The sequence below is a fragment of the Eptesicus fuscus genome, chromosome 6, assembly GCF_027574615.1.
Source record: "Eptesicus fuscus isolate TK198812 chromosome 6, DD_ASM_mEF_20220401, whole genome shotgun sequence".
NCBI classification, from domain to species: Eukaryota; Metazoa; Chordata; class Mammalia; order Chiroptera; family Vespertilionidae; genus Eptesicus; species Eptesicus fuscus.
This window is the reverse complement of record NC_072478.1, coordinates 89,700,321-89,714,116: the sequence shown is the minus strand read 5'-3', so window position 1 is coordinate 89,714,116 and position 13,796 is coordinate 89,700,321. Positions and strand designations below refer to the sequence as shown.

The following is a 13,796-nucleotide window of genomic DNA, read 5'->3' as shown; positions in this document are numbered from 1 at the left end:
CCTGCACACCCCCTACCGGAGATGTGCCCACAACCAAGGTACATGCCCTTGACCGGAATCGAACCTGGGACCTTTCAGTCCGCAGGCTGACGCTCTATCCACTGAGCCAAACCGGTTTCGGCATCATAGCTCTTGTTTTAAAGATCAAATTGCATAAGAGGGCCCACCAGACCTGGCCCTTGCCATCCTCTCCAGCTCCCCCCGCCCCATGCCTTTTCCCCACCACCAGGCCTCTAACCAGGAAGTTTCTAGAATACCCCTCCTGTTCCCAGCATCACATCACCAAAAGCCTTCAGTTCTCAGCTCAAACACCTACTCATTCCTCTGCCAGAGCTAGTTCCTTTGTAATATGTTTTCATTGAATTATGACCCTTTTTTTCACATCTTTGTCACAACCTATAATGATACATTCATTTGCACAATTATATGACTAATAGCATCTCTCACTAGCCAGTAAGCTCCAGGAGCACAAGGCTGTTTTCTGTTTTTGCTCACAATAATAAGCACTCCATAAATACAGTACTTGGTGAATACTGAATGAATGCACCTGAGGCTCCTGGTAGGGTTAATACCTACCCCTGTGTTTGTAAAATGTGACACTTGATGGGGTTGGGGTGGGGGGTTGAAAGCTTTCCTTAGATTCTCAATCTGTTGAGTGATCCTCCCTCCAACCAACGGCTGGTAGAAGAGCGTCTTCTCTGAATTGTTTATCCTTGGAGTTTTCCATGCATTCTCACCATAGAAATATAGCTTGGAGGGATTCTTAGAGATTATGTGAGTTTCATTTTACAAATTAGCACTGGGTGGTGGGGGAGAGGTGCTTCTCCAATGTCACATATGATTTTAAGAACATAGTCCAGCATTTGAACCCATGTCTTCAATCCTCGATCCAGAATACTTTTCACTGCATCAAACTTGGTGTGTGTGTGTGTGTGTTTTCCAGTCTACATCCTACCTGTCTTTCTAAATTCAATTCATATGTCCTTGTTTTATGAAACCTGGTCTGATTCCTCCATCTGGAAGTTTTCCTTCCTTCATGTGTGTGTGTATGAGAGAGAGAGAGAGAGAGAGAGAGAGAGAGAGAGAGAGAGAGAGAGAGACTATTATATCATTTTTGTGTGTGCGCCTATTTCCTCTATAGGAACCTGAGCCCCTTAAGGGGAGAATCAATACCTAATATATTTTATTTTCCTTAATTCCTACTGTAATGCCTTATAAAAGCAAATGGATTTTATCTGTTGCATCAACTTTAACTCTGACCAATTTGTGACTTGCAGTAGCTGCCTGAAATGCTGTGGTGAAAAGAAATTTAAGGCCATGTCTAGATTCAGTGGGAAAGAATTCTGTAATCAATGAACGCTGTTTGCAGGGGCTTGGAAGGGGCAGTAAGCCTATATAATAAAGAGCTAAAATGCTAATTAGACCGAACAGCAGAACAACCATCTGGACGACCTTGACCGTCCAGACGACCTTCCGGTTGAAGCTAGGGCTGTGAGGGCTAAGGCAGCCAGTGCTGCGAGGGCCAAGCCCCTTGTACGAATTTTGTGCATCGGGCCTCTAGTGGTATATATGCTTCAGAAAGGGCAATGATAGCAGTGCTTTGAACAAATTAACAAATGCATGAATCTTAATGGTTTCCCATTGTCCTGTGCTTTATCTTGAGCATCTCAGAGGAGGACATTAATCTCTCCCATCTCAGCAGAAGTCTTCCAACTAGTTAGAGAAAGCAATGCTCACACGCACTTTTCTGCACAAAATAAAAGATTTATGCTTATAAATATTATAATAAGAGCTAAGAGTCACCCACAGACACATGTTGAAACTACATGTCTCAAGGTGAGGGCACAGGTAAAAATGGAGGAGCTGCAATCAGATTGTGACATCTAGCAGAGACATGCAGACATCTGAGAATGTGGTGTAGATGTAGGGGACAAACTGAACGCCCCACCTTCCCAAAACAAACATATGCTGGAGTGGCTGAGGGGAGGGAAGAAGAAATACTGTGATTTTACCCACTCGAAATACCTTCCACTCATGTTACTACCAAAATCTGCTCCACTCTTCAATGTCTCCTCTAGCCCAACCTCCCTGAAACAGAATTCCTTATCCACAGCCACCTAGCTTCTAGCTTCTGCCTCATAAGTCTTAGCTCTTTTTTTTTTAAATATATTTTATTGATTTTCTACAGAGAGGAAAGGAGAGGGACAGAGAGCTAGAAACATCGATGAGAGAGAAACATCGACCAGCTGCCTCTTGCACACCCCCTACCGGGGATGTGCCCGCAACCAATGTACATGCCCTTGACCGGAATCGAACCTGGGACCTTTCAGTCCACAGACGGATGCTCTATCCACTGAGCCAAACCGGTTTCCGCATAAGTCTTAGCTTTTAATCCTGAATCATAAACTTGACTGTGGCACTTCTTGTGTAGGGCTTGTGCCATTTCACTTTTTGTGTGTGTGTGTCCACATAGTCATATATCTTGAAAAGGTGAAAGCTCATTGAGTTTAGGAAACCCCAAGGCTGGTTTCAAATGCTAGTTTAGGCTCTGATTCATTGCATCATATGGAGAAGACACTATCTTTTTTGGTCTCTAGCATCACCTATGAAATGGGGATAATATCCTTTCAATTTTTTGTTATAAAACTTAAATAAGACAATATATGTGAAGTATCTGGCACATAGTAGGTCTTCAAAATAGTCTTCACTTATCCCAACACCAGCCCTCCATGCTTTTCATTACGATATACAAACTAGGTTTTGGATAGCAGGAGTTTTACACATCTTTTGTGTCTTCAGCTATTTGTTACAGAGTGAATATTAGGTACTATTAGAATGAAATAATAAAGTGACAGATGCTGAAGGCTAGACATCAGGTATAAGCACATTGTCCTGCTTATTGGCCTGGGCAAGCAACATCATTTTTATACACTGCCCACATGTACAATAGGGAGTAGCAAGGATTTTGGTAAACTTCAGAGTTTATGCCTTACACTTAAAGAGGACAGCACTTCTCAGCTCTACACAATAGAAGCTGAGCAGGAATGTGGGTCCAGGGTTGTTTGAGGTCCTACTTTTTTGTGTTTTTGTTTTGTTTTTTGTTTTTTTTCAGAGAAGCCAGAAATCTAGATTTCTATGCTATATTTTGAAAAAACAAGTCTGTGGACTGTTACTTTATAAATCTGAAAATGATGAAGGATGCTCAGGCAAAAGCTAAAGGATGTTTGTCTGTTATCAATATCTAAAGTCTTGTTAGAATGCTCTTGGGTTTCTTGAGTAGGTCCACAACAGAAGGGGACCCACTATAATCAGGCACACTACCCCTCAGCTGATTGCCACTTAGGCTCTCAGCATTTTTATGCTGTGTTATTTCCTGACTCTTGGAGACAGCTGTTCCTTTGTGTTAGGGCATTAGCCCTGTGACATGTGTTCTCAGCAACACCAAATGAAAGATTTACATGGGAGAAACCAAGATGGTGGCATAGGTAAACACCTGAACTTGCTGCCTCGCACAACCACTTCAAAACTACAACTAAAAGACAAAACGGACATCATCCAGAACCACAGGAAGGCTGGCTGAGAGGAAATTCTACAACTAGAAAGGAAGAGAAAAGCACACTGAGACTCAGAGTAGCTGCAGAAGCAAAGTGCAGAGGTACAGATGCGTGTGCACGCGGAAAGGGCTGGCAACTGAGTACGTGGCTGTCTTTTTCAATCCAGAGGGAGACACAAGCTCCCAACTGCTCTGAACTCCAGTTCTGGGTGAGACTCTGGGGACCCAGACTCATATGGGGAGAAACTGGACTGTCTGGCAGAAGGCGGAACTCGAAGGCGGCTTTCTCTCAGAGGTGCTTGCAGTGATTACCAAGGGGCACTGAGACCCGGGGGCCTCTTACGGCAGGGCTGATGGGAAGCCATTGCTGTTTGCTCCACCCTGAGACTCCGCCCCACCCAAGCTATGTGCAGAGGCTTTTGCATATGAACGGACTGGTCTTTTGAAATCTAAACTTACCTGAAAAACTGCAGCTGAGTCAGAGACACCCAGAACATCCAAAAGAAGGCCCAAGGCCCCACAGCAGCTTGCATTTGCTTCACACCTGGTCCTCATCTGGGCACCTCCAAACTCCAAACAAAGAAGAGGAATCTGCCGATCTCTCCGTAGCTCCTGCTGGGTGGCCTCAGGCAGAGGCTAAATTAGAATCTCCTTGGAGATCCAAGAGCCAGTGTACCCAGAGGTCAGAGTAGGACCATCCAGATTACAACTCCTCAGATCCATAAGGGACACACTCAGGGGGCAGACTTAGTGAGCACCAAAGCCCCACTGAAGTAAGTCTTACCTCATAAAGGTGTCTCCAACACAGAAGTTCTCCCATCATATACACAGCTGATCCTCACAGCCAATTGGCCTGGAGGTCAATTCCTCCCAGTGATACCAACAACAATCAAGGCTTAACTACAACAAGACTGTGCACACAGCCCACAAAGGGGTGCACAAAGAGTGTCCACCTCAGGTAACTGGGGAGGCTGAGCCACTGGGCCTTATAGGACACCTAGCACACAAAGCCACTCTATCAACACAAGAAAGCAGCCAAAATGCGGAGACAAAGAAACAGGTCACAAATGAAAGAAATGGAGGAAAACAAACTACTGGGTATAGAGTTCAAAACCACAGTTATAAGGTTTTTCAAGAATTTTCTAGAAAAGGCCAATAAATTTAGTGAGACCCTCGAGGATATGAAAAATGATCAACTAGAAATTAAGCATACACTGACTGAAATAAAGAATAATAAACAGAGATCCAACAGCAGACTAGAGGATAGCAAGAATCAAGTAAAAGATTTGAAATACAAAGAAGCAAAAAACACCCAACTGGAAAAGCAAAGAGAAAAAAGAATCCAAAAATATGAAGATAGTGTAAGGAGCCTCTGGGTCAACTTCAAGCATACCAACATCCAAATTATGGGGGTGCCAGAAGAAGAGAGAGAGCAAGATACTGAAAACATATTTGAAGAAATAATGATAGTAAACTTCCCCCACCTGGTGAAAGAAATAGACTTACAAGTCCAGGAAGCACAGAGAACCCCAAACAAGAGGAATCCAAAGAGGACCACACCAAGACACATCATAATTAAAATGCCAAGAGCAAAAGACAAAGAATATTAAAAGCAGCAAGAGAAAACAGTTAGTTACCTACAAGGGAGCACCCATATGATTGTCAGCTGATTTCGCAACAGAAACTATGCAGGCCAGACGGGAGTGGCAAGAAATATTCAAAGTGGTGAATAGCAAGAACCTACAACCAAGATTCTCTACCCAGCAAAGCTATCATTCAGAATTGAAGGTCAGATAAAGAGCTTCACAGATAAGAAAAAGCTAAAGGAGTTCATCACTGCCAAACCAGTATTATATGAAATGCTGAAAGGTATTCTTTAAGAAGAGGAAGAAGAAGGAAAAGGTAAAGATAAAAATTATGAACAACAAATACATATCTATCAACAAGTGAATCTAAAAATCAAGTGAATAAAAAAATCTGATGAACAGAATAATCTGGTGAGTATAATAGAATCAGGGGCATAGAAAGGGAGTGGAATGACAATTCCCAGGGGAAAAGGATGTGGGGAGTGTGGAAAGAGACTGGACAAAAATGGTACACCTATGGATGAGGACAGTGGGGGGCGGATAAGCGCATGGGGTGGGGTGGGAACCGGGTGGAGGGGAGCTATAGGGAGAAAAAAGGAACAACTGTGATAATCTGAACAATAAATATTTAATAAAAAATAAAAAAAGAAAGATTTACATGGTCTTTTTGGAGAGCAGTTCATATTCTGATGGTAGAGTTGACCTATAAACATACAACACAGGCAATCTTGTAGAACAAATCAAATGGGGCTTAAGAAAGCAATGCTTTCAGGAGCCAGGCAGGTAAAGAAAAGAGAGCAGTGGGCTGGCTGGGAAGGAAGCCATCTAGATGGGATACTTTCTGCTCCATCCTAGCAAGTTGGGACTACAGAAGAGACCTGTTATATTGTGTTGTCAGATTTTTTGAAATTTTAAAGAGAGCTAAGATACCCAGATTTTTATGTGAAATCCCATGATTCTTAAACACTGTACTAAAACTAGCTTGTGGATGGCCATTTGGCAAACCCTTCTGCAGTCATCAATAAGTGGCAAGTGAGCAGCCTAGAATAAAGTGCCGAGGGAGGTTAGAGCAGGGGGAACAGGTAATGTGTCTTCTTTACCTTTGCACATGCCATTCCCTCTGCCTGAACACACTTACCTCATCCCTTCCAGCCCCCTCACCTGGTCCTCCTGGAGAGCTTCTGTTTATCACTAAAACTCAGTTCCACTACCACTCTCTGAGAAACCAACTCTACTCCTCAAGACAACTCTAACACTCACACAAAACACTGCTATAACACATACAACATTACATTTTAATTTTCTCTTTAGAGGACAGTCAGCCTTACAGGTAATAAGGTCCTCCAGGGCAGGGAACATGTCTTCCTTTTGTCTGCATTGCTAGTGCTTAACACCATACCTGGGCCTCGTTAAAGGCTCAGAAATGCTTGCTCAGGGAATAGAAGACTTTAGACTAAAGAGTTTCTTTCTCAAAGTTTGATGCTCATACTAACTACTGCAGAATCCCCCTAGGGCCAGTTCTTGAATATTCTGATTCAGAAAGTCCAGAGCCTGCCTCTGAATCTTGCTTTAAATAAGCTCCCTGGATGAATATTATGGGCACTAAAGTTTGAGGACCTATGAGCTGAAATGTAACCCCACAAGGAAAGAAGTTGTGTCTTCTTCATTGACCATTATATTCCTAGCACCTTTCACAGTGCCTGGCACAAAGTAGGCATATAGCATGTATTTGATGAATGAATGGATGGATACATGAATGAAAAGGTTGGAATTAAGTTGCATCAGTGCTCCTTAAACTGCTAATAGAAATCCCAATTAGTAGTTCATCTGTCCCTTTATTTATACTTACCATAAAGGCACCCAGAGAAACTGAATGATCAGTAACTACCATCTCTATAGACAATCTCCCCAGCACATGCCCTTGTAGGCTTGGAAGAGTACTCAGAGGAGATCCCAAGGTATTTGGGTTGCTGATTCAATAATGACTTTATTCCTTAATGATGGCATACTAGGAAAGCAAGAAAGATTGAATGCAGAGAAGACACAAAACTCTCATTTTGGCCAGTGGTGTTAGCAATCTTCCTCTTCCATCTCTTCTGCATCCCCTACCCTATAACCACCATTCTTTCTTTTTAATCCCTGTTACTAACACATTTAGTAGGAATAGCTCCTCTTATACTTCTCCCTTCCCTTCTCCACCCTCTGGTGGAGGGATAATGAATAGCAAAATGCACAAGAAAATATCAAATGACAGCAAAAATTATAAAAATACAGAGATTTGATTATTTTCTGGAGGTAAAACTGGGGCAGTTAATTTAAAGTAACTACCAGTCCAGATTTCAAAAAGCACCTGATATTAAATCTGAATAAGATGTTGTACCCGTTTTCCCATAAACGATTAATAGATGCATCTTCCTTAAAACTTCTCTTCTCCCTTTGACATTTTTTTTAGTCAATTCCAATTGGGACAGATGTACAGTTTTCACAGACCAGTGGACAGCATGAACATAGCCCAGATGGTCCCCAGCCTCATGTGGAAGTTAACAGAGAATCTTCCAGGCAGGTTGGGAATGGCAATGCCACAGTTACTACCCAAACTGCCCAGTACCCTCTCTGATCTTGGAGCTAAAGGGAAAAATTAAAGATCTAAGCACAAGATAGTGTTATTGCTTCTCAGACAACATCTTCAGTCAGACCCCCCACTGGATTGTAAGCTACTTGAGAACAAGGGCCTTTTCTCATCTCTGGTTTTCTAATGCCCATTACAGATTGAAAGAATAACCAAATTCATAGGAACCTGTGCACCTTGATTCCTACATGGCAGGAATCAAGTTCAAGAACCCAGATCCATTCATTCTAGGTTCACTAACCACAATGGATGATATTTCATATTTCAATCTCCCCAATAAATGGCCACCAACCCTATTAGAGATCAAGGCTTAGGTTGTGAAGATAACGGTACAGAAGCACCACCTTTTGCCTCAGAACATTTCCTCCTATTTTTGTCTTCTATTATCTTGTCCTGTCAGTCAACATCTTGACACTAGGACAGCAGTTAACATCTCTTTCCAACAAGCTGTGCTGTAGACAGTTCTCAGTAGTATGAGTGCCAGCCGTTTATTCTTCTTGATTTCCTAAACAAGTAATCCTTCTTGAGTAATGGAACCTTTTGAGAGGAAGTATGACAAAAGCTATGGAGTATGACAAAAGCTTTGGAGTCTTTCCTCAGGAAATAAATTAGCATATTCATACAAATGCAAAAGATTATACATAATCACAGGTTGTTTTTAGATACATTGATCCACACACCCAAATCGATCCAAATACTCTACTGTAAGCCAGATCAAAAGAAATGAGAGGTTATCGGGTAACCAAAATTATTCTAGCTTTCCAGGGAGATGGTTTCACAGAACTACAACTCAACAATTAAACTTCAGCTCTTTTTGAAGGGTATCAAGTAACAAATAGACAAGATTTTTCAATCTCAGCATCACTGACATGAAGAATTGCTATTTCATTTATTCAATGGGTCACTCTTCTGCAAAATCAAAGCTGCAATTTGAAGCACTATACAGTTTCCTTCTTAGGTGCTTTATCAGGCCATTGCCTTACAACACCCAGAGACTCCCTTTTGCTTCTTGGGTAATCTCAGTATAATTGATCAGGTTACCATGGGAATGATTGGTGTATCTATCACCCAGGAACATGGACCTTAGGGTCACTAGACCACCATTTACTTCCTGGGTGATCTTGGGTACATTGTATAACCTGTTGAAGCCTTAGTTTCTTCATCTCTAAAAGATAACACTGCTCTGCAGGACTCTTGTGAGGATTAAATGAGCTAACACATGAAAAACAATTAGTGCATTGCATAGGCCATAGTAGATGCTCAATACATGGCAATGAATGTTGTTATCATTATCTATAAAATACTTCTAGTTTCTGAAACAAATGTCCTCAATAAATGGAATCTGATAAAATTATAATTCTTGGAATTTGTATCTACATTATCCTATAAGTGGTCTTAGAGATAGGAAGAATTCTGAATTCTCACTTTGAGCCTGCAAAGCATGTTCAGTTCAAATTATTGAGAACCCACCATGAGGAAATGAGGGAAAGAGATGAAAGAAATATGGTCTGTGACTTCTAACATCCACGGCTTAGCAGAAGTGACTGAGTCCATGGTGGCACACAAAACCTATGGTGCCAATTTAAACCAGTTTCAAATATTAAGTAGTTCTTGCCCATTCAGCTCACACTTCCAGGCCATAATATCCTCTATGAGCTTAATCCCTGGAGGGAATATGTCTCTACTGATTATTTTTTATGCTTTCATCTGTCACAAAATGGCAGTCATGTGACCACATAGTTTCCTTTTCAGTCCTAGTTGTCAGAAAAACTCAGGATAGTGTTTGTTGCCCATATTTTATAATGCTTTCAATTCAGATGTCGGAAATTTATTTCCCCCTTGTCCTTCTTGAGGTCACCTCTGTTCTGCATTATGCTCAAAGTCTGCCCTGCAAAATATGTTTAAGCAATCAATCACTTCAAAGTATTTTAGAAGTAATCAAGGCACTGATCTTTAAGCAATTATTGGTCATTTCCCAAAATGGAAAACCAGATATACAACTTCTCATATAGCCTTTTTTTTTTTTTAAATCAAGTTACAGGGACATTTTCTCCTTTTAATTTGTGGACAGGAAAAGGCTTAAGCATTTTAAACCACATTCTCCAAGTCAGACTCTTTAATTCAGTGTCTCTCAGAAGTTTCATAAGTACGAAAACTCTTTCAGCTAAACCAGAAAACCTTCTGTGAGGTAGAAGAGATGCAGTCAACCCAAGTACCCATCGTGCTGGCATTTAAAGTTAGCTGACAGTGAAAAAGTGAACCCATTCTATGAGGCATTGCAGGAGCTAAAATGCCAACTGATGGAATCACTCAAAAGGCCCTAGACATTTTTCTTGGAGGGCTTTCTCTTATGAAGACAAATGACAACTCAAGTCATTTTTGCAACACCATCACCTACCCACAGGCCCTCTTCTCATTGGTCGATCGCAGAAAAAAATCTCAGAAATAGAAGCAATTACTTACATCTATAGGTCATCTCAAAGCTGTCGCTGATGTTCACAATATCAATCTGGGGGAGGAGCTTCGGGGGCTCTGTGAGTTGCGACAAAGCAAATCTAAAAGCGGCATGTTCCTGCGACTGCTGGTTCGGAAATAATCCCCCTGTGAGGAAAGAAAATGAAACATGGTTTCTGAGCTAGAGACAGGTTTGATTCCTCCCCAGAAGGACCCCTTTCTTCTCCCCAAGCCAAACTCACTAGTTGTAGCCTTTAGTGGTTGGAGTGAGAGTTCAAATAGAGGTAACTGGATACTGAGGCTTACAGTTCTGTAGATGGGCTTTCGTGGGACAAGGGCCTTTAACACACCAGTCACTCTCCCCAAACATTGGATTGTAACCCCTCAACTCAGCTCAGGTCAGAGAAAACAGGAGAACTGTGACATTTCTCTTTCTCCTCCCTGTGCCAACCACCTAGGTGGCCTATGCTCTTACATGCACACAAACCCTTGTTGTGTCTAACTTTGTCCTCTATGGATCCCATTTCTCACCACAGAGCCTTACAGGAGTAGTGCTAATAAATGTGGCACAGTGAATCTTAACTCTGGGGCCCCGTGGGCTTCTCCCGAACTATACCCATTTGGTTTGACACTTTTGGCCTTGGACCTGCCAAGACCTTCATGCGATTTAACTCTCCTATCACCTGGAAGGTTTATTTTTCATCTCCTCTGAAAACTCTTGATTTTATGCAAACAGTGTTTTGCTTCTTCTTTTACACTCACATCCCAGCTACCTAGGAATGACTTGTTACATAAGGAATTGCCCTGGTGTGCATTTGCATGATAGAACCTTGGCCTTCAAACAGCTGGGGGCTTAGAATGTCCAGAGACTATGAATTTTCTATTCTAGTTAAAAAGAACAACAAAGGTGCCTGTTGGGGCTCCAGTTCCAAGAAACAAGAGTACATGGCTTACCTTTGTATTTACTGTGGGCATGTAAACAAATTAAAACACATTCTTGTGGGTGAACATGAGCTATTTCCAGAGGCTGCACTACAATGAATGTTTACACAGAAGTTTATCACAGAGCCCAGAGGAATCATAGTCCCAGTGTCAGGCACTTCTAACTTCTTATACAGGAGGTATGTGTTTAGTTTCCAGAACCAATAAATAGATTGTAAGGCTTTTCATAGAGATCGTACAAGGAAAATCAAGTACTACCTGCTGGCAGTGATATTTTCAGCATTTGCTCTACAATTTAATATTTCAACCCTTTATTTGAAAATGGAACAATGGTTGTATCAGTTGAACAGCAAGTGGGAGCTAAATATGATGAAAACTCTGCAGAGACACATGGGCAAACAAATCATGTACACCTGCCCCCCATTCCCACTTTAATCCCATGGCAAAATACACAAATACACTCTGAGAAAGAAGTCCACATATCTGAAGGTAAACATTTCCAATCAGCAAGGTATGGGCAATACATAAGTACCAACATAAGCAATGCTACACCTAAAAGCAAGTGATTTACACCTGTGCATAGGCTTCCATTTTAAAGAGGAAAAACAACAAACTCCTTCTGGATTCTGTTGCTCTCCCCTCACCCCCAAGATGACCACACCCCAAAACACTTAACAGTCCCCTTCCTCCACCCCTGCAGTGAATGAAAACGAGGTGGTGGGGGTGGGGAGGCAGGCAGCTACAGGCTGGGCTGCTGGGAGGCAGGAAGTTTTGTTTTGCGTGTAAGGCACTAACACAGGTACACAGACACACTTCAGAATGTAGCTTAACAGGTGTCAGGAAACAAAGCAAGTTACTCCGTGGCTATTCCAGCCCTCGGAGCCAGCCTGCTGGGGAGGCCAAAAGTGACTGATACTGCAGCACATGCTGCGTGCCCAACAACCTACCACCTGCACCACAGCCCCCCACAAACAGACTCACACAAAGAACACAAGCGATCGGTGATGAGAACTTTCCCTAACGGAGCTAGGTCCCTGTCAGGGGAGAGAAAACAGAACCCAAACCGCCAAGATGCCTCCAAGCAGAGCAGCTTGCTTGATTCTTCCTTACAAACAGCCCTGAGATGCCGGTCACACTGAATCCCAGGGCCCTTGTGGACACGCGTTGTAATTGGTCTAACAGTTCCTATTTGTTTTGCTTTCACCCATTATTAGCATGAGAAGCAGTGTAGGTTGGCTACCCCATAAATACAGGGAGGGTGGGGGTCTTTTTAGAAGCACAACAACTAGGAAGGGGAAACAGGGAACAAAAAGACAAGCAGCCTGTGGAAACCAGCTCCAAGTTGCGAGGATGGAGCCCAGGGCTGGGGAAGGCTCGGAGGAGGGGAGAGGAGTGTGTGTGAATGTGTGCGTTTGTGTGTAAAGGTCTGTGCACAGAAAATCGAAGAGGAGGGAGCCATTGAAGGAGCAGAGAAAAGGCAGGCTAGGAAGTTCCAGGATCCCAGCAGTGGGGACCACCAGCCCGGCATGGCAGACAGCAGAGAGCAGGCAGCTGGAAGAGTCCAGAGCAGGAGGGGAGCCCCCCTGACTTGGGGGGTGCTTTGGGCATTATTTCAATGGCTGCAATAAACCCTTCGCTCCTTATTTTAGATGGTCTCTTTAAAGAGACCTCCTCCAGCTCAGAAATCACTGTCACTCTCAATTAAGTGTCTATGTGGCTACTTAATACATAATCACACACATCAGACACCACAGGTATTTATATAAGTAAACGAAATCAGGCACCATCTACCAAGCAATGGAGTTAACTCCTTAAACATCCACCATTTCTTTCCTTGCTAAAGCCTGATTATTTTTATTCCTCCATTTCACATGCTCATGCCTGGAGTGTGTGTGTGTGTGTGTGTGTGTGTGTGTTGTGTGTGTGTGTGTGTGTGTGTGAGCGCACTTCCCCTCTACTCCCCATCTGATCAAGAGGAGCCCCCTCCCCATGCTGTGGCCCAAGTCCTTCTCCCATCACCGCAGCACAGCTTTCACTAGCCAAGCACAGTCCTTAGTGGGGGTGGGGAGACGTAGACACCCCCCACCTCAGAAAAAACCTGGCCAGACCCCAGAAAGTCCCTCCCCAGGCTGCCCCTCTCACTCACCGATCTGGATATTGTTGGGGAAATTGGCACCTACTACCGCGCCTAGGAAACCGGTGCAGAAGAAGGCAAAAATGTGCTGCATATTCCTTTTTGCATTGGCGAGAAAGAAGCCCAGGTCCAATCATAGATTTGGTGTTTCCCCCCTTCCCTGTATTCCTCTCTCTGTTCTGCTGTTCTTTTCCTCCTGCAGTTCCTTCCTTCCTCGCTTCCTTCCTTCCTTCCTTCCGCGAGGTGTGTGTTTCCCTTGGAATCCGAGCACTTAAACTGCAGCGTTAACACCAACTGACAGCCAGATTAACTGAGCACGGAAAAGAGAAGCCGTCCTCATGCTAGCTGGAGCGCTTGCTCCCCTCTCCTCCCCTCTCCTCTCCTCCTCTCCTCTCCTCGCGCAGCCTGCCTCTCTCTCCCTCCCTTGCTCTCGCTCCCTCGCTCTCCCCCTCACACTCACACAGGCAGCAAGCTGTGTGCTCATGCCCACCAGCCAGC

At 43.3% G+C, this 13,796-nt stretch overlaps 1 protein-coding gene across 3 annotated transcripts in view; it reads right to left on the bottom strand.

Moving 5' to 3' along the window:
- Window positions 1–13,392, bottom strand: part of GRIA1 (glutamate ionotropic receptor AMPA type subunit 1) — a 281,311-nt gene extending 267,919 nt beyond the window's left edge. For all 3 annotated transcript variants that reach the window (XM_008152248.3, XM_008152247.3, XM_054717031.1), the window contains exons 1-2: window positions 13,311–13,392; window positions 10,232–10,369 (exon numbers count right to left, since the gene is read on the bottom strand). In XM_008152248.3, coding sequence (XP_008150470.1) covers window positions 10,232–10,369; window positions 13,311–13,392 — 220 coding nt within the window. The remainder of the gene's footprint in view (window positions 1–10,231; window positions 10,370–13,310) is intronic.
- Between the last annotated feature and the right edge of the window lie 404 nt (window positions 13,393–13,796).